The sequence below is a fragment of the Narcine bancroftii genome, chromosome 1 (assembly GCF_036971445.1).
Source record: "Narcine bancroftii isolate sNarBan1 chromosome 1, sNarBan1.hap1, whole genome shotgun sequence".
Lineage (NCBI taxonomy): Eukaryota > Metazoa > Chordata > Chondrichthyes > Torpediniformes > Narcinidae > Narcine > Narcine bancroftii.
Window position 1 is genome coordinate 67,660,189 of NC_091469.1, and position 22,358 is coordinate 67,682,546.

The 22,358-nt window shown below is 37.8% G+C and overlaps 1 protein-coding gene across 7 annotated transcripts in view; it reads right to left on the bottom strand.

Annotated features, from left to right (window-relative positions):
- ercc6l2 (excision repair cross-complementation group 6-like 2) overlaps positions 1 to 22,358 on the bottom strand; it is a 178,816-nt gene that overhangs the window by 7,728 nt on the left and 148,730 nt on the right. For 5 of the 7 annotated variants that reach the window (XR_011354668.1, XR_011354664.1, XR_011354660.1 and 2 more), the window contains one exon: positions 796 to 891. Coding sequence is in view for 1 of the 7 variants with exons in the window: in XM_069929289.1 (XP_069785390.1) it covers positions 19,196 to 19,367 (172 nt within the window). In the remaining 6 variants the exon portion in view is untranslated. Of the gene's footprint in view, positions 1 to 795; positions 892 to 18,826; positions 19,368 to 22,358 lie in introns of those variants that run through there. The other 2 variants (XM_069929289.1, XM_069929317.1) reach the window with 2 other exon arrangements.

The following is a 22,358-nucleotide window of genomic DNA, read 5'->3' on the forward strand; positions in this document are numbered from 1 at the left end:
AACACTCTCTAAAATACCAAACCCTTTCATATGTTAACCTATATGTTAATTTGGGATTATCAAGTGAATAGAAATTAAAAAGTTAGGTAATAGGTGTAACTGAGATGGAGATGTTGAATCTAGTGATTAATATCACTATGGATCATTTGAACATGGTATAATATCCAATAATGCTGATAGCAAGTAGGTGGAAAGTTTGACAAATAGTAAGGACAGTAAAAGAGGAAATGGGTTGGTAAGTATGCAAATAACAAAAAATTCCCAAATTTATCGTGTTAAATGTTATTTTTGGGGGAGAAAGAAGGTAGAAGAGTGGCCTCAACGGTAAGCTAGTGACCCAAAATTTACTTTGGTTTATAAAGGGAACAGGGATTGCAATTCAGATTGGGAAGTTTGGAAAATGAGTGTCCCAGATGCTTTACTGAAATTAAGCACAAGATGCCTTTTAAATTCTCTCAACAGGCTTCCTGTGGAGAATGCAGAGCAGTTGAACATCATAAAGGGTGATGAGATCAGAGTTCATTGGTAGGGTTCAGTACTTGGGGCCTCCTTAATAGGTCTTACTGACTGACTTCCTTCCTGAGAACAGATTTGATATACAGTGTACCAAACTAAACCTAAATTACAATAAAAAATTGCCTTCTATTCATCCCCTCCAATCCAAACCTCCCCAATGAGTTCAAATATTTTCTGAGAATGTGGGTAAAGGCTTTAATAAATGTTGACAATATGCAAGGTTTTAGAAGTGTATGTACACAGAATGCAAGAGTAAATAATATGAGAGAACTGTCAAACCTGCTGCAAAGCAGTGCTGTGGACCCGTGGAGAGTGGGGAGCGGGGACACAGCACTCCCGCATGGTCCATCCGCCCAGTCCAACTGGCATCAGCTCCTATAGGTTATAAATGGAAACAATGGCGATTTTATTTAAAAATCCCTCAACTGCGAGGTCTGCATTTAAAATGGCAAGGCCTATGGATTGGAAGCAACTACGAAGGATTGCAGAGTCTAGGGGAGCTGTCAACTGACGCAGGGCACCAGAAAATGGGGAGAACCCCCCCCCCATTTGAGAAGTGGAGCCAACCCACGGGTCAATGACCCGACCCCCCCCCACCCCCGTTTGAGAAGGAGAAGCACCAGAGACAATCCACGGGTCAATGACCATAGCAGCAGACCAATAAGGGGTTCTGTGATTGAAGAAATACACAAGCAAAGGGCTGTTGGAGACTCAAGGTGAGGAACCCACACAGACTGCAGGCAACTGTGGTTGAGGGACTCACACCAGGTGGCAGATTGCTGGAAACCAGCTCAAAACTGGCTGAAAGGGCACCAGGTATCAGAAATGGGATGCGAGAGGGTGCCAAGGGGGCTGAAGGATTCCTGATCATGTCCAAGGTTCGGATCTGGAGCTCGGGCTGCCGATGGTCTGTGGCTGCAGAGGCTGCGGAAGTGCTGGAGGCGAATCCATGGACACTCAGTGATTCTGGGGGACTCTCTTTTTGCTTCTCCTTCTCTGACTGTAAGAGGTGCTTCAGGAAATTTCTGCCGATGGTGAATCTGTCTGCGTTATCGTAGAAAAAAGGCAATTTCATGCAATATTACACTGTTTGTATTTCAAGACAATAAATTGAATCTTGAATCATGAATCTTAAAATATCACAAGGTAGGCAAATGTTGAAACATATTACCAATCAGAACTGGGCAATAAATACAGATTCTGTCGGTGAATGGCATGACTCTGAAGTTGATAAAAGGAATAATGTTAAGGCAGAAGAATGTAAATGTATACTTGCAGCTCCACCTATAATTTGGGCACACCATTGTAGAACTAATGTCAAAATCATAAAGATTTGATGGCAAATATTCCTCAGGATGATACCAGTGATGAGAAATTGTATTAACACAAACAATTTTGAGATACTGGAAATATTTCTATTGAAGCAAAGAGTTTAAGAACTATATTAACTATTAAATGAGTGAACTGAAAAATCCTGATTAGGATTTAGGATTCACTGAGAAAGATCTCATCATTATCACACTTCCACTCATGGAAAGGAATGAAGTTCCTTTACACAGAAAGGTGTTAAACTATGGATTGCTCTACTACTACAAGAGTTTGAAAGGAACCCTATTGCCACCACAAAGGAAAATTGATTGGATATTTAAAGTCATAAAACATCCAGAGCTGAAGACAGAAAAGGCAGCAATGGAACCAGGTTGGTTTTAGATTAGTTTAACACTGTCGTGATAGGTTGAATGGCCTCCTTCTAAGAGGTGAACACCAATCATTTGAAATAAAACAGATGCCACAGACATTGGCCACCCAGCAATGGTACAAAGTTAGTAAGTAGAATAAACTTTTGAGTGAGAACTTTCAGTTGTCATATCGAAAAGAGCTATTTATTTCCAAGGAGAACAAACTTGCAAATTGGCCATTATTAGTTTTCAAACTTGGGAAAGTAGACTAAACATGTAATTGTTATTAATGAATTCTCAGCTTTTAAGAACAGGCGCCCTAGCTTCAGCTGTCAGGTGTCTGAGCCATTAATGAGTGATTAATGATTTGGGTTAGAGGAACACCTCACCGCTGTTGGAAAACTTAACATTACATGTTAAGAGTCAATTTCATGATATCATACTCCCAGCAGGAGAGGTACATTTGAAGGGAATATGGACTGGAGTTAGAGCTATGGAGATGCAGCCATAATGTCTAGTGAGTTCACCCTATGTGTGTATTTCCCTGCTGGGTGCATTGGATCATGGAATTCTTCTGATGTTTAGAAGTGAAAAGGCTTGACAACACAAATATAATGTCATAGCAATAAAGGATAACAGAATTCCATCCAAAAGTCAAGCTTAATAGTTTATTAATGATATTTTAATAGTCATATAATCTCTACTAAACATAATGTGCTAATTGTGAAATTAGACAGCAGTCCATTATTCCATTTGCTATTACTAATACAATGTCTGGAATTCCCTCATTATACCAATCTTTTACCTTTTAATACTCCTCCCCACGTACACCATCACCCAACCCCTCCTCAAAACACACTTTTAATGTTAATTTTTATATTTTTAAACTTAGACATACAGCATGTTAATAGGCCATATCAGCCCAGGAGTCCGTGCCACCCAATTTACACCCCATTAACCTACATCACCAATATGTTTTAAACAGTGGGAGGAAATCGGAGCCTCTGGAGAAAAGCCACGCAGACAAAGGGAGAACATACCAACTCCTTACAGACAGCGCAGGATTTGATCCATGGTTCCAGTCATTAGCATTGAAAAGGCATTGCACTAACTCAATAGCTGTGGTTTTAACTTTCCATCAACAGTTAAAAAAGTTTCTTTCCTCCATTAAGTTAGCAAACTGTATGTATTTTATGCAAATACAGTATTTTAGGATTCTCCTAAATAGAATAATACCTAGTGTCGCCAAGAATGTTCTCCCAGAATCACAGTGCGGCTTTCGCACAAACAGAGGAACTGCTGACATGGTCTTTGCCCTCAGACAGCTCCAAAAAAAGTGCAGAGAACAAAACAAAGGACTCTACATCACCTTTGTTAACCTCACCAAAGCCTTCGACACCGTGAGCAGGAAAGGGCTTTGGCAAACACTAGAGCGCCTCGGATGCCCCCCCAAGTTCCTCAACATGGTTATCCAACTGCACGAAAACCAACAAGGTCGGGTCAGATACAGCAATGAGCTCTCTGAACCCTTCTCCATCAACAATGGTGTGAAGCAAGGCTGCGTTCTCGCACCAACCCTCTTTTCAATCTTCTTCAGAATGATGCTGAACCAAGCCATGAAAATCCTCAATAATGAAGACGCTGTTTACATCCGGTACCGCACGGATGGTAGTCTCTTCAATCTGAGGCGCCTGCAAGCTCACACCAAGACACAAGAGCAACTTGTCCGTGAACTACTCTTTGCAGATGATGCCGCTTTAGTTGCCCATTCAGAGCCAGCTCTTCAGCACTAGACGTCCTGTTTTGCGGAAACTGCCAAAATGTTTCGCCTCGAAGTCAGCCTGAAGAAAACTGAGGTCCTCCATCAGCCAGCTCCCCACCATGACTACCAGCCCCCCCACATCTCCATCGGGCACACAAAACTCAAAACGGTCAACCAGTTTACCTATTTCGGCTGTACCATTTCATCGGATGCAAGGATCGACAAAGAGATAGACAACAGACTCGCCAAGGCAAATAGCGCCTTTGGAAGACTACACAAAAGAGTATGGAAAAACAACCAACTGAAAAACCTCACAAAGATTAGCGTATACAGAGCCGTTGTCATACCCACACTCCTGTTTGGCTCCGATTCATGGGTCCTCTACCGGCATCACCTACGGTTCCTAGAACGCTTCCACCAGCGTTGTCTCCGCTCCATCCTCAACATTCATTGGAGCGACTTCATCCCTAACATCGAAGTACTCGAGATAGCAGAGGCCGACAGCATCGAATCCATGCTGCTGAAGATCCAACTGCGCTGGGTAGGTCACGTCTCCAGAATGGAGGGCCATCGCCTTCCCAAGATCGTGTTATATGGCGAGCTCTCCACTGGCCACCGTGACAGAGGTGCACCAAAGAAGAGGTACAAGGACTGCCTAAAGAAATCTCTTGGTGCCTGCCACATTGACCACCGCCAGTGGGCTGATATCACCTCAAATCGTGCATCTTGGCGCCTCACAGTTCGGCGGGCAGCAACCTCCTTTGAAGAAGACCGCAGAGCCCACCTCACTGACAAAAGACAAAGGAGGAAAAACCCAACACCCAACCCCAACCAACCAATTTTCCCTTGCAACCGCTGCAACCGTGTCTGCCTGTCCCACATCGGTCTTGTCAGCCACAAACGAGCCTGCAGCTGACGTGGACATTAACCCTCCATAAATCTTCGTCCGCGAAGCCAAGCGAAAGAGAGAGAGAGATAGAGACAGTAATTAGTAATTTCCCTCTCAACTTCAAACCTTACTAAAGAGATGGGAATCTAAATATTTTTTGATTTGTGAATTAGTGAAGATGTAAATTAATTTATGATCAAAGAAAAAAGCTGCTCTTTAAGGAATCTGATGGAAGCGGGAACCAGTTTTTTAAAAAAAACTTAATTGTGAAACAGGTCCATAGATGCTAGAAAGAAAACTGGAGGCTTCTCCCAACATCTTAAGTTGAGACTCAAATGAATCATTTGCAACACTTGTTTCAAAAGAAATCACATCGTTTGCAAATATCATGGCCCTGAAAAATTTTCAAAGATTGTTTCAATCAATACTCTAACTGATCATCAGCTCCAGAAATGGCATTTTAATTTCTTTTAAATAGATTCAATTTTAAATGCTCTTCTACAGATCATCCAACTTCTAAATCAATCTATTACTTTTTGGCTCAAATGATAATTGAACATTATTTTATGGTGTCACAGCTATTTTCTGCACTCATTTATGACTTCATTTCTTTCCTTGGAAGAAATTGATGGGATTGAAGGCAGATAAATCCCAAGGGCCTGATAATCTACATCCTAGGGTACTTAAGGAAGTGGCCATTCAAATAGCAGATGCTTTAAGAATTATTTTCCAGAACTCGATAGACTCATGATCAGTACCCATGGATTGGAGGGTAGCTAATGTTACCCCACTATTTAAAAAGGGGGGTAGAGAAAAAGCGGGGAATTATCGGCCAGTGAGCCTTACATCAGTAGTGGGCAAGATGATGGAATCCATTATTAAGGATGTAATAGCGGAGCATATGACTAGCAGAGAAGGGATTGGATTTACAAAAGGTAAATCGTGCTTGACAAATCTATTGGAATTCTTTGAGATGGTGACAGGTAAAATAGATGGGGGAGAGCCATTGGATGTGGTGTACCTGGATTTCCAAAAGGCCTTCGATAAGGTCCCGCATAAACGACTGGCATGCAAAATCAAGGCTCATGGGACTGGGGGCAAGGTGGATTGAGAACTGGCTGGCAGATAGAAAACAGAGAGTTGGGATAAACGGCTCATTTTCTGAGTGGAAGGCGGTGACCAGTGGGGTGCCACAGGGATCTGTACTGGGAACCCAGCTGTTCACAATTTACATTAATGATCTAGATAAGGGGATTGGATGTAATATCTCCAAATTTGCAGACGACATTAAGCTAGGAGGGGTTGTGTGCACGGAAGAGGGGTTCAGGAAGCTCCAGTGTGATTTGGATAAATTGGGGGACTGGGCAGATACATGGCAAATGCACTACAATGTGGATAAATATGAGGTTATCCACTTTGGTAATACAAACCGGAGGGCAGATTACTATTTGAATGGCAATAGATTGGGAGATGGGGAAGTGCAGAGAGCCCTAGGGGTTCTTGTGCACCAGTCACTGAAGGCGAGCATGCAGGTACAGCAGGCGGTTAAAAAGGCAAATGGTATGTTGGCCTTCATTTCAAGAGGGTTTCAGTATAGGAATAAGGATACCTTACTGCAGCTGTACAGAGCCTTGGTGAGACCACACCTGGAGTACTGTTTGCAGTTTTGGTCACCTTATCTGAGGAAGTATGTTCTTGCAATGGAGGGAGTGCAAAGGCGATTCACCAGGCTGATACCTGGAATGGTAGGAATGACTTATGAGGAAAGATTGTGCAAATTGGGATTGTACTCGCTGGAGTTTAGAAAATTGAGAGGGGATCTCATAGAGACATATAAAATTCTGGCAGGACTGGACAGAATGGATGTGGAAGGGATGTTTCCAATGGTGGGGGAGTCCAGAACCCAGGGCCATGGTTCGAGGATAATAGGCAAACCATTTAGAACCGAGATGAGGAGGAATTTCTTTACCCAGAGGGTGGTGAATCTGTGGAATTCATTGCCACAGAGAGCAGTAGAGGCAGGTTCATTGAATATATTTAAGAGGGAATTAGATATATTTCTTCAGTATAAGGGAATTATGGGTTACGGAGAGAAGGCGGGGATGGGGTACTGAACTTTAAGATCAGCCATGATCTCATTGAATGGCGGAGCAAGCTCAAAGGGCCGAATGACCTACTCCTGCTCCTATCTTCTATGTTTCTATTACCTGATAAAACTGAACATAATACTGAAAATTCAATCCAAGCAGAATGCTGCAGTTTACTGTGATATATTTTATCTTTGTAATATCCAGCAAGTTATTTCACCATTTAATTTACTTTGTATATTGCTGTTCAGCATTAATTTGACAAATTGGAGCTAAATCAAAGATCAACCCTATAGTCTAAGCAAGGGTGACCAAACTTGTTTTTGGTTGTGGGCCATATACAGAAAAATATAAGGAGACACGCACCAAACAATATTAAGCCTGGCAATTTTCAATCAGATACACTGCAAGAAAAATGGTGTTTTTAGACCAGATACCCCGTGCCATCGAAAATTCATTTTTCATTAAAATAACTATGACACCACTGAACAATCTAACAGTTGACATTACAGTAGTTTATTGACGTGCTCACATATTACTGTTGGCATTTCTGTGTCTGCTGCTCTTTCATTTAAATGAGTACAACTCTTTAAAACTCTCATTCAAAAAGCAGTGCAAAATTTAAAAAAAAACTGATTGCAAAATAAGAAGAGGAGAAAATATCAAGAAAGGGATAAGGTAGTCTCCAACTCTCAGTGAATTTTGTTCATGGCCAAAGTGTCCACCTTAATGATTATAAACCTGTAGATAGGGTATTAAAGTTAACTGATTCTTTGCAAATCAAAGAAAGAGATTTCCCCTTGACTTCTGTGAAAAACTATTGATTTTTTTCCACCTGTGTCTGAAATTTTCAGTACTCCCTTGTTATTTTCCAAATTTTTGGTCCTGCTATGTTTAATCAACTGAGATAATTTAAAAAAAAACAACTGAAGTATATGTTTTCATTGATGAGTAACATTTCAATGATCGGTCTAGTAGTTGTTCAAAATCGAAGTGACATCTAGTGTTGAAATCAAGAAATGCAATGTACACGCAGTGTAATTTATTGTGAGAAACTACGTTGCAACAGGCTATATTCCATCTTATTTTTAAAATTCACCTTGGGCCACTTAAAAATAAGCAGTTGGCCCAGGGCCCATAGTTTAGCCACCCCTGGTCGAACTGAGGATTTTTTTGCCCATTTATGTTTGATACTTTTCATATACCGAGAGATAATTGCCTCCTCTTTCGAAAGATGCTGAGAAAATTTGGCACGTCGTCAAATACTCTTGTCCAATTATACAGGTGCACTGTGGAAAGTATACCAAGTGGTTAAATCTCAGACTGGCTTTGGAATTCAACTGCCCAGGAACTAGAGGGGGACTAATATCCTTGTGGGAAGGTTTGCTAGTACTGCTCTGGCAGGTTTAAACTAGATTTTCAGGGGAATGGGAACCAGAGTACCAGAGAAAGAGTGGATTGGGGGAGCAAGAAGATTATGTTAAATCTGCATATAAAAGCAGAAATCAAAGGGTTGTGATAGAAATAATGTTCTCAAGTGCATCTATTTCAATGCAAGAATAATTGGAGAAAAAGCAGATGAGCTGAAAATGTGGTTTGGCACATGGAATTATGGCATTGTGGCCATTAGTGAAACTTGGTTGCAGGAGAGGGAGAACTGGCAGCTCAATGTTCCAGGCTTCTGTTGTTTCAGACCTGATAGAGCGGGAGGGATAAAGGGGGAGGAGCGGCATTGCTTGTAAGGAAAAATATCACAACTATGTTCAGATAGGATAGATTAAATGCCTTATTATTGGAATTGGAAAGATATGATCACATTATGAGGTTGTATTACAGACCACTCAATAATCAGTGAAGATTAAGGAGCAAATCTGCGGTGAGGTAGTAGCCAGCTGTGGGAAACACAGTTGGGATAGTCGGTGATTTTAACTTTCAATATATTGACTGGGACTCCCATCATGTAAAAGGGCTGGATGGCTTAAAGTTTGTCAAATGTGTTCAGGAAAATTTTCTAAATCATTATATTCAGAATCAGGATTTATTTATTGCCATGAACAAGCCATGAAATTTGGTGTTTTGTGGCAGCGTCATAGTGCAAATGTTCATATTATAACCATCTTACAACATTACTATTAAAAAAATAATAACAATAATATTCAGGAATCTGATGGCAGTGGGGAAGAAGCTGTCCTTGTGCTGAGTGCTCATGTTTAGGCTCCTGTACCTTTTCCCTGATGGTAGCAGAGAGAAGAGGCATAGCCTAGGTGGTAGGGGTCTTTGAGGATAGAGATTGGTTTTTTAAGGCACTGCCTCATATAGATCGCCTCGAGGGAGTGAAGTCTGGTGCCTGTGATGTTGCAGGTCAAATTAACAAGCCTCTGGATATATTGTGGTACCAATTAGAAAAACTGCAATACTGGATCTCCTATGAGGAAATGAAGCAGGACAGGTAACAGAAGTATGGTATGGGAACACTTTGGGTCCAGTAATCATAATACCATTAGTTTCAAAATAACTATGGATCAAGATTGGTCTGGTCCTTAGGTTGAGATTCTAAATTGGAGAAAGGCCAATTTTGAGAAAATGAGAAAAGATCTAGAGAGCATGGATTGAGCTAGGTCGTTTTCTGCCAAGGGTGTGCTTGGTAAGTGAAATGCCTTTAAAGGTGAAATTTGGAGAGAAAAGAGTTTGTATGTTCCTGTTAGGATTATAGGCAAAGTTAACAGGTGTAAGGAACCTTTCATTTCAAGGGATACTGGGGATCTGGTTAAGATGAAGCGAGGTGTATAGCAGGTATAGGCAACAAAGACCAAATGAGGTACTTGTGGAGTATAAAAAATGCAGGAATAACAAGAGGGAAATCAGGAAGGCTAAAAGAAAACATGAGGATGCTTAAATTGGTTTTTTGCATCTGTATTTACTTAGGAAACTGAGTCCAAATAAAGCAAATAAAGGTGGATAAATCCCAAGGACCTGACAAGGTATTCCCTCGGACCTTGATGGGGGCTACTGTAGAAATTGCAGGGACCCAGAAATAAATATTTTAAGTGTTCTTAGCTACAGGTGAGGTGCTGGAAGATTGTTCTGTTGTTTAAAAAAGGCTCAAAAAGTAATGCAGGAAATTATCAGCCGGTTAGTCTGGCATTAGTAGTAAATAAGTTATTGGAAGGTGTTCCAAGAGATCAGTTAACCAAGTATTTGGATAGTCAGGCACTGATTAGGGATTGACAATGTAGCTTTGTGCATACCAGGTCAAGTTTAATAAATCTTACAGAATTTTTTTGAGGAGGTTAGCAGGAAAGTGATGAAGGAAAGGCCGTGGATGTTGTTTACATGGACTTCAGCAAGGCCTATGACAAGATCCAAAATGGGAGGTTAATCAGAAAGGTTCAGTTACTTGGTATTCATTGTGAGGTAGTAAACTGAATTTGACATTCGCTTTGTGGGAGAAGCCAGATAGTGGTAGAGGATGTTGCCTCTCTGGCTGGAGGCCTGTGACTGATGGTGTGCCTCAAGGATCAGTGTTGGAACCTTTGTTTTTTGTCAACCAGTTCAATAATCAGATGATAATGTGGTAATTTGGATCAGCAAGTTTACAGATGATATAAAGATTGGAGGTGAGGTGGACAATGAAGAAGCCTGATGGAATTTAATGCAGACAAGTGTGAGGTGTTACATTTTGGAAGGACAAACCAAGGTAGGACATACATAGTAAATGGTAGAACATTGAGGAGAGTGGTAAAACAGAGGGATCTGGGAAAACAGATACCGTAAAATCCCCGTTATCCGGAATTCAAGTAACTGTCAATCTCAAGCAACCGACAAAAAAATTGCAGAAAATAAATAGGTAAAAAATACTTAAGTTCAAAAGTGGCATATCATAACGGTCAGTTCACATAACACGCAATCGCAAGCAATTTGCAAATTCACTTATCTGGCATCTATCAATCACCAGAGGTGCCAGAAACTGGGGGTTGTATTGCACATAATTCCCTGAAGGTGGTGTCACAGGTAGATAGCTTTTGGCACATTGATCTTCATAAATCAAAGTATTGAGCATAAACGTGTGATGTTATGGTGAAGTTGTATAAGACATTGGCGAGGTCAAATTTAGAGTATTGTGTGCAGTTCTGGTCACCGAACTATGGGAAAGATATCAATAAAATTGAAAGAGTGCAAAAATGATTTACTCGGATGTTGTTGTTGGGGAACTGAGTTACAAGGAAAAGTTAAACAGGCTAGAATTTTATCCCCTAGAGTGCAGAAAAATGAAGGTAGATTTGACAGAGGTATTCAAAACTATGACGAGTATCCATAGAGTAGATGCCACTAGGCTTTTTCCACTGGTTAGGTGGGATTCAAACGAGGAAATAGGTTAAGGGTGAAAAGGGAGGAATTTAGAGTGAAAATTTTGGGTAATTTCTTCACACAGAGAGTGATGGGAGTATGGAATGAGCTGCGAACTGAAGTGGTGAATAAAGGTTCAATTTTAATTATTAAGAAAAATTTGGCCAGTTACATGTAGGGTAGAGAGGTATGAAGGGATATGGAATGGGTGCAGGTCTGTGGGACTAGGGAGAATATTAGTTTGGCATGACTAAATGGCCAAATAGCCTGTTTTCTGTGGTATAATGTTTATAGTTCCATGGAATGCAGAAGGCTCCAGAAGATAACAAGCATAGCCAGGCCCATCACAGGCTCCAACCTCCTACCCAGTGAATGCATCTATGTGAGGCGCTGCCTCAAAAAGGCGACCAACATCATTAAGGACTCCCTTTATCTTGGTCACAACCTCTCCTCACTGCTACCTTTGGGCAGAAGATACAGAATCCTGAAAACCACCCCCTCAAGGTTTCATGAACAGTTATCAGGCTCTTGAACTTCTCCTTGTTTGGACCTGATCTGAACTCCTTCAAAGTTTTTTTTTCACTAGGATAACTATGAATATTTAATTTTTATAGTTTTTTTGGCCTTCTCTACATTGAGAGACTGGGCGCAGACTGGGAGATCACTTCGCTGAATACCTTCACTCTGTACGCAGCAGTGATAGGGACCTCCCAGTGGCCAACCATTTCAGTTCTGTGCCCCACTCCCATGTCTGTCCATGGCTTTATGTACTAACCCACCAAGACCACCCATAAATTGGAGCAGCAAAACCTGATTTTCCATCTGGGCGCTCCGCAGCTGGATGTCATTAACATTGATTTCTCCTGTTTCTGGTAACCTGTTCTCCCTTCTCCCTTCCTTCTTTTTCTTTTTAAAATATTTTTATTGAGTTTAACATATAAACTTTCATATAACATTTTTGGGAAAAGACAGAACAAGTCATCTCTTATACATACAAGTATAAAAAATACAAATTGTTAGAACTACATTAGATAGACCCTTGATCTACATAGAAACAAGTAATTAATCTATAATAACCACGTTAAACCCATATTTGCCAAGTTAAGCCAAATAAAAATTAATAAAAAGAAAAAAATAAAACAAACAAAAAAAAACATAAAAATTAAATCTAAGGGGTGTGATGTGATGTGATAAGGTGTGGAGGAGATTCCAAAGCTCCCAAGGGAAAGAAAAAAAGACTAAAGAGTAACTGATGACAAATGTAAGTACCAGTGCTTAATACTTTAAAATTTATTTGACTACAAAAGATGACAACTAGAAGAAAAAAAAATCAGACAACAGGTGCTGCTAAACCATGAAGATCTGAGGCCCGCAGCCCCTTACATATTGTGAAAAATGGCAGACCCGACAAAAGGCCTGACCTCAAGAAGAGGCCTGACCCACCACAGTACTGAGGGCTCACCTGCTAAACTTAGAAAATGTGAGGGACCCTCGCATAAATGGGAAACTTACCAGAAGAACACTCCCGTAAAAAGATACGCTCACGGAAGGATGCTGACGAAGCAGGATTTCTAGCTCAGTTTGAGTCCGAAACTGATAGTGAAATTAATGCATATAGCGAATCGAAAGAAGATATCAGTAACCCTGAGTTTTTGAAATGGGAGGGGCTTACTATACAAGAAGAAAGAAGGGAAAGGTAAGAAGACATCTGGACTTACAAAACAAGACATTATTAAAGCTATTTATGTAAATAAAAGATTAAGCTCCACAATCTGGCTGATAAGAGTGGGTGAAATTGAAGAAAGAGTGAAAGAAGTCTCCGACAGAATGGATAGAATCGATAATAATATGGATATATGGACACAAGATAAAACCAAGATGTGGGATAAAATAGATACATTAGAGAGCTTTAGTAGGAGAAATAATATTAAAATTGTCATTTTAAAAGAAGGGGTGGAAACGAATGATTTGGTTGCTTTTTTCCAAGAATGGATACCTAGGGTCTTAGGACAAGACAAAATAGGTCAAATTGTAGAAATAGAAAGGGCCCATAGGTCTTTAATACACCGCCCCAGGTTAGACCCCAAACCTTGTACTATTTTGGTGAAATTATTAAGATACCAAGATAGAGAAAAAATATTAGCAGCAGTGGTGATATGAGCTAAAACTAAAGGTGGCCCACTGGAGATAGAAGGGGGGGATGGCCTTTTCTATCTGGATGTAAGTGTTGCTTTACTTAGTGGAGGAAATAATTTGATCCGCTTAAAAGATCGCTGAAACTAAAAGGTTACACCTTTGTGTTGAGGTATCCAGAAACTTTAAAAATAATGCTCCCAAAGGGGAGAAGAAATATTTTTCTTGGATGTGAAGTAAGCAACCGATTATGTAAATATTCTTCTGGAAGTTTTTTATCTTTCTTTGTATATAATTTTTTAAAATATCAGACTAATGTATGGAAAATGACTGCTTTGCTTTCTCTTATATGCAAATAAATAAGAATATGACAGGTGGACTAAAGGATAAGTGTGTGATGTTGAGTCACAAGATGTGCATTTAGCACTTCCTGGTACAATGAGGGGGCAGGTATCCTTTACCACACTATGGACACTAATCTTGTAGAGAGAACTCTAATTTTTTTCTTGCTACTATAATTTCTTACTTTACTTTTCATCTTGTCGGGCACTTGTTAGCTGGTCTTCAAAGGCTGGGATGATGGACTCGGTGGGGGGTGGGGTGGATGGGGAACCGAGAGCAGGGGGGATGAGTAATATACTGAAATACATTAGTTTTAATTTGAATGGTTTAAATGGAAAAGTGAAAAGAAAGAGTCTTGGCACACATTAAAAAGATGGAAGCGGACTTGACCTTCCTTCAGGAAACTCATTTGACTAGAACATCAGAAATTAAAAAGAGGATGGGTGAGCCAAATCTTAGTATCCTCGTTTGATTCTAAAGCGAAGGATGTAGCAATTTTGATAGGTAAATATGTTCCAGTCAGAGTACAGAGTGTGGTACCAGATACCTCAGGTAGGTATATAATGGTACAATAATATATTCAGAACCCTGAACCTTGATTAATGCCTATGCACTGAATTTGGATGGTGAGAAATTTATTCAAAATATATTTTTTTAAATTGACAAATAGGAAAATATTTTAATAAGTGGGTATTTAAATTTTTGTCTGGATGTGGTCTTGGATAAAGAAGTGAGAAAAATAACTAAGACAAAAGCAGCTAAAGCTGTTTTATCATTGATGAGGGAGTTGAATTTAATGGGCATTTGGAGAAGACTGCATCCAAGGGAAAGGGATTATTCCTTTAATTCAAGACAACACGACTCTTGCTTTAGAATAGATTTATTTTTGGCATCAGCCCAACTGGAGGGTAAAATCAAATTTAAATATATGGCTAGACTTTTATCAGATCATTCTCCTCTCAGATTAACAATTGCAATGCCAGATAAACAAAAGACGGTATGTAGATGACACCTTAATCCATTACTGTTGAAAAAAAACCCCGAGTTTTGTAACTTCATTAAAACAGATATTGCAAGGTTCTGTGAGACCAACTGTGATTCCACTACTTCTTAAGGCCTATTTAGGAGGCTAGACAATTGGTTATACTTCAAGGATTAATAAATAGTATACAAGGTAGGTAGAAAAATTGGAACAAGAGATAAACTAATTAGAAAAGGACCTTCAAAAGTTGGGTTCGGAGGAAAAATATCAGACATTAGTTTATAAAAAACTTAAGTATAATACCTTACAAAAAAAACAGAAAGAGCAATAATTAGAACAAAACAAAGATAGAGGAAAAAGCCCATAAGGTCCTCTCCTGACAGTTGAAAAGAGAATTAATGTGGTTAAAATGGATACTGACAGGATTTCTTAAAAACTACAAGATTTTAATGAGGCTTTTAAGCAATGTTATTCAAGACGATATAAATCAGAATTTGAAGGGGATCTTAATAAAATAGAAGACTTCTTGCTGAGATTAGAGCTTCTAAATTTAGATCTTGAAGAACCGGGGTGGGGGGGGGGGGGGGGAGGAAATTAAACACTCCCTTTAGACATTGAAATAAAGGAAACACTAGGTTTAATACAAGTTAACAAGTCTCCAGGAGAAAATGGCTTCCCACCTTAGTTTTATAAAGAATTTAAAGATACTTTGATACCCCTTTTTATGAGGGTATTAGACCAGGTGGCTGAAATCCATACTTAATCTTTTTCAATAGCAATAATAATGATGATTTCTAAAAGAAGGCAGAGACCCATTGAAACCATCATCTAATAGGCCGATTTCATAATTAAATACAGACTATAAGATCATTCCCAAAACCTTGGCAAATAGATTGGTTAAGTTTCTGTCGAAATGAACAAATAAAGATCAAAAAGGCTTTGTGCAAAAGAGTCAGTTTGCAGATAATATAACCAGACTGCTTAGTATTATACATCTGGCTCAAGTGAGGGCTGAATTAAGTGTGGCTGCAGCCTTGGATGCAGAAAAATCCTTTGATAGACTGGAATGGGATTAGTTATTTAAAGTATTAGAAAGATTTGGACTGGAGCACAATTTATATATTGGATAAGGGGTTTACTTCATGAGCTCAGGGCTAAAGTTGTGACCAAAGGCCAAATTTCTTCAGCATTCCCGTTAACCAGATTTAGTAGGCAAGGATGTCCATTATCTCCAGCTCTATTCATTTTGGCTATTGATCCATTGGCTGAAGCCATTCATCAAGATCCAGACATTAAAGGGTTCAGGGATAATCAAGAAGAACACAAGATTAACTTTTTTGCTGATGATATCTTAATATATCTGACAGAACCAGAAAATTCATTAAAGAAATTGTACTCTATATTGGAAAATTATGGGAACATTTCAGGGTGTAAGATAAATTGGGGAAAAAAAGCAAGTTATGGGCAGTTATGGGAGGTATTCATAATCAATTTAAAAGAAATAGTCAATTTTAGTGGCTGGTAAATGGGATAAAATATTTAAGAGTTAGGATTGCTAACAATTTGGAAAATTTATATAAATTAAATTATACTACCTTGCTGAAAAAAATAGAAGACTTAGTCAGATGGAAAATCCTCCCAATAACTTTGCTAGGAAGTGTTAACTGTATTAAAACAAATGTGTTGCCAAGACTCCACTATCATTTTCAATTATTATCCATATCATTAACACAAAGATTTTTTCAAGATATAAATAAATACATTTTGAAATTCCTTTGGAATGATAAAGTAGCAAGATTTCCTTTAAAAAAATACTATTTATTTAAGAAATTTGTTAATAGAAAAACAAATATACAATCCAATATAAGTAATTTTATATAATTATATATCTATAAAAAATTTAAAAACATAAACACAAAGAAAAAAAATATACCCCTCCCACCCCATCAGCCAGCTCTCTTAAGGAGAGCTAAAAAAAAGGAAAAAAATATAAAACATCAAAGTACATCTAAATGCATATATTCCAAATACGGTAACTACTTATTAATGAAAAAAGAATAATTATCATGCAAATTATATGTAATTTTTTATATAATACAAACTTTCAATTCATTATGCCATCACATTATAATAATCACTGTGTTATCTTTCCATGTACTTGCTATACATTTTTGAGGTACAGACAGTACTAAACATACAAATGCAATTTGAAATTTATCCAGCCCTAATCCCTTTAAAGGAACCATGTAACCCATTAAAAAAATAGATTAATCTAATGGTAACTTAATGTTACATAATTTTTCCAAAATTAACCTAATTTCTTGCCAAAATGGTTGTACATAAACACAAGACCAAACAGCATGTAAAAAAGTATCAGTATATACACCACATCAAAAACAAGAATCCGAGTTACTAAAATCATTTTTTTTCAATTTCTCTGGAGTTAAATATAACTGATGTAAAAAATTATAATTAACCATTCCATACTGTACATTCATCAATTTAGTTACACTATCGTAGCACATATCTGCCCAATAATCTTCAGAAAAAACAAAAGCTAAATCATTTTCCCACTTAAGCTTAGACTTCTCCCATTCTGGTTTATCCATATTGTCTTGTAACACTTGATATATAACAGAAATATATGCCTTTTTTAGTATAGAAGAAATCAAAGATTCGAATTCCGTCAATACAGGTAAAGTCATCTCTCTACCATACATGTCTTTCACCAAAGCTCGAAGTTGATAATAAACAAACAAAGAATTTTCAGCAATATCAAAATGTTCCATCAATTGATTAAAGGAAAGAAACTGTCCTTCTACAAAACAATACTGCAATGTCTTTATACCCTTAAAATCCCAACTCTTTAAATAATTATTAAATATTGAAAAAGGAATAAGCTGATTATTATATAATGGGGTTAAAATTGACAATTTACCTTTTGATCCTAAAATCATATTTCTTTTAGTCCACACCTTTTATAAATGCTTTAATATCGGCATATTATATTCCACCAACAAATTTATATTCCATCGATATATAAATCGATGCACCTCAATTTCAGAAATACAAGCCATCTCAACTTTCGCCCAACTTGGGGGTTGGTCCAAATCCATCAATCTACTAATAAATTTCAACTGGCCTGCTTCATAATAATTTTGAAAATGAGATAATTGAAGCCCACCTAATGCATACTTCCAAGTAAGTTTATATAATGCTATCCGCGATAATTTACCTTTCCATAAAAATTATCTCATGGCTTTAGTTAAATCCTGAAATATCCCTTTGAAAGAGGGCATGGTATTGATTGAAATAAATATTGAATTCGAGGAAAAATATTCATATTAATACAATTAACTCGACCAATTAAAGTTAACGGGAGATCTTTCCATTTAATTAAATCTGCTTTAATCTTTTTAAGTAAAGGAACATAATTTAACTTATATAAAGATTGATGATCAGGATTTATAATTATTCCTAAATATTTAATTTTATTAGACCATTTCACTCTTATCCCAATTAACCTTATATCCAGATAATGTTCCATATTGCAATGATCGTTCTGGGTCTGTCAAATATATCAAAACATCATCTGCAAATAAGTTAATCTTATATTCTTCATCCATAACTCTCATCCCTCTTATCTGTTCATTCTGTCTTATTGTTTGAGCTATGGTTCAATAGCAAATGCAAACAAGGCTGGTGACAATGGACACCCATGTCGAGTCGAACACGTCAATTTGAACGGTAATGAAACTTGACCATTTTTCACCACCCTGGCACAATCGGGTTTGTATATAAAGCTTTAACCCAACAAATAAAAAAAGGGCCAAATTTAAACTTCTTCAACATCTTAAATAAAAATTCCCATTCAACCCTGTAATAGGCTTTTTCCATATCAGGCGAAACCACCATAGGATGGTTGGGCTGCTGTTGATATGCATTGACCAAAGTAATCAAACGAAGGATATTATTTGATGCATTTCTATTTTTAATAAAACCTGTTTGTTCAATATGTATCGACAGAAGGAGAAGACAATGAAAAGAACTGACTCAGTAAAATTTCTTGTTTTTTTTTATTAAGTGACAACATTGTTTAGCGGGTTTAATGTATCTTATAGATTGAACTTCAAATAAGTGGGAAAGGGGGTGAGGGAGGGAGGGAAGGGAAGGGGGAAAATGGGGAGAAAATGACACTGTATATATTCAAGAGAAAAAATGTCTGTATGTATCTTGGTCAATATGGTTTATAGTGTGAAAAAATAAAAAAATTAAAAATAAAAAAATTTTTAGGTAAATACTTAGCAAGTCGATTTGGTAACACTTTTGCTATAATTTTATAGTTTACATTCAGTAGAGAAATAGGTCTATATGAATACACAACGGATCTTGATCTTTTTTTCGGAATTACAGTAATTAAAGCACTGGAGCAAGATTCCAGTAACTCATGCTCTTCAGTTACTTGTTGTAATACATCCTCAAACACAGAGGATAAATCATCATTAAAAACTTTGTAAAATTCCACAGAAAATCCGTTGTCCCCTGGTGACTTTCCATTTGGCATCTCCTGTACAGCTTCCTTAATCTCAAATTCTGTAAACGGAGCTTCCAATTCCACAACATCTTCCTCCTTTAATGCAGGTAACGTTAATTTAGATAAATAAGATTCAATAACACTACTATCCTGTTTCCCCTCAGAAGTATATAATTTTTGATCATTATTTTGGTCATTAATTTCTTGAGGCTTATAAGTAACTAATGAATTCTTTGTAACATCATTAATAATTCGTGAAACCTGTTCCGTCTTTAACTGCTATGCAAGTACCTTATGTGCTCTCTAACCCAACTCGTAATAATGCTGCTTATATCAATTAATTAAACGCTCAAATTGATAAGTTTGCAATGTGTTATAACTTAGTTTTAAATTAGCCAAAGCAACTTTTTTTTAATCTTCTGTCACATCTTTCTGAAATTCCTTCTCCAATTCAGCAATTTGCTTCTCCAGTTCTAAACTGTTTCTTAACTGTAGTAGTATAACTAATAATCTGCCCTCTTAAATAAACTTTCAGTGCATCCCATAACACAAAATGACTATCTACAGAATTATCATTCTCAGTCAAGAACAAAGTGATCTGTTCTTTAATAAAGGTTAAAAAAAACCTCTTTTTTTTTCAACAACACTGTGTTAAATGTCCATCTATAAGATGAGTGTACCACTTCTGAACCTACACAAGAAAAAAATAATAAAGAATGGTCCATTATAACCCTACTTTTATATTCCGCCTGTAATACTCTTCCTTGTAAATGTGCTGATACAAAAAAAATCTATTCTGGAAAATGAATCATGTCAAGACGAATAAAAGGAAAAATCCTTTTCCGTAGGATTGACCCTTCTCCAAATATCCACCAAATTTAAGTCTTTCATCAAGGCCACAATTTGTATCACCATCTTTGATTTCTTTATACTTTTTGGAGATCTACTAATAAAGGATCCAGAACATAATTGAAATCTCCCCCAACTAAAATATTTTAATTAGCCTGATTTAACAACAAAAAAGACATCAGAAATAAAATGCTCATCATCTACGTTAGGTGCATAAACATTAAGCAAAGTCCATCTATGTTAGGTGCATAAACATTAAGCAAAGTCCAAGATTCAGCAAAAATATTACAATTCACCCTTAAAACCCTCCCAGAATTTCCTTCCATAGATTGTAATTCAAAAGGCAAATTCTTATGAATTAAAATCACTACACCTCTTGTCTTGGAATTAAATGAAGAAAAAAACACATGATCAACCCAATTTCTCTTCAATTTGAGATGTTCTTTTTCAGTCAAATGTGTTTCTTGCAAAAAAGCAATATCAATTTTCATTTTCTTAATATAAGCCAAAACTCAATTTCACTTAATTGGGTTATTTAAACCCTGAACATTAAAAGTTGCAAATTTCAGATTAGCCATCCCTACGAATTAACAATGTAATCACTCACTACAAATCACTCCCCTTATAATATCTTAAAATCACTATCCCTCCCCTAAATATTTTTTTTTTAATTCCAAAACAAATTTTTTACTAACCAAATAAAAACTACCCAAAGGTAGTAAAGCCCTAAAAAAAACTGGATGTGGTAAACCCCATTAGTGGCAGATAACTATTAAAGGTTTCAGTGCCATCCACCCCCCCAGCTAGAATAGATTATTCACATCAACATAATCAAATATAATATTCAACCCATTGACTCCAATCCCAATGATTGTTCCGGGTCTTCAATGTCAATAAGACTTTGAGTTAACACTTCTTTCTTTCTATTCTTCCCATTTCTCCCATTCCCATTGCCATTTCCATATGTCTTCCTTTTAGGCGAGGGCGGCTAAAATCAACCATTTCCTCACAACTCTGGTAGTGAATTAGCAAAGATTAATGCATCATGGTCATTTTCAAAAAATTGAGAATGAAAATTACCATAAAAGATTTTTAACACTGTAGGGTAATGAAAAGCAAATTTGTAACCCTTCCGCCACAACACTTATCCGAATTGAATTCCCAACGTTGACTAATAATCTCCTGACTCAGATCTGCGTAAAAATATAATCTGTTATTTTGAGTCATCATTGGAGATTGACCTTGTCGTCCCTTCTGCGCCGCCAACCGTAATATCATTTCTCTATCCTGATATTTCAGACAACAGATTAAAACCGCCCTTGGCGGTTGTCCCAGAAGCGGTTTCCTCTGCAACGCTCTATGTGCCTGATCCAACTCTAGGCCTTCCAAAAAAACTCCTTGCCCAACATCTTGGGAATTCATTTCTTAATATTTTTTTATTGGATTGGAACCTTCAATATCTTCTGGAAGACCCACAATCTTCACATTATTTCTTCAACTTTGATTTTCCAGTGAATCAATATTTTTAAATAATTCCTTCTTCTGAATTCCCCAATCCACAAAAGAATCTTCCACTTTTTCCACTTTTTCCTTTTTATGTTCAACTTGATTTTTGCATTCAAAAAAAGCAGTTTCAATTTTTAAAAAATTTTCTTGCACTGTATCCATTGATTTGATTTGATACACTTATTAACATCACTCTTAACTGCAGTCATATATTCAGACATAGTATTCCTTTTAGTTGTCACTTCCAAAAATCCTCGAGTCATTTGTTTAAACATATTATCCATTTGATAAGCAATCCCTTCCAAAACAGCACACATAGACTCCATTCAAGATTCCAGTGGCTCTTTTTGAGGCCTACCTTCTCTAGTTTCCACTTCCAGTTGCTCCTGCATGCTGCCCAGTAAAGGTAAATCTTCTTCCTCTTCAAATGTCGTCGGTCCCTTTCCGGTGCGGCTGCGGGTCTGAACACCCGACGACGGCATCCCGACCACATCGGGATGGTGCCGCTCGGGCCCCCCCATGGCCTACACCTGATCCAACAACTCCCGAACCCTAGAGGCACCGCGCATGCCCGGAAAGGCCAGGGACTGGGACTGTGCAGGTGCGGCTTCCAACACCACTCTGTGTGTCCCCGGCCCACCCAACAGCAGCACGGGCTCATGGGCTCCTCTCTTGGCCGAGTCGCCCACGCACCCGTGATGCTGGGTGTGCAGTTCAGCACCAACTGAGCTC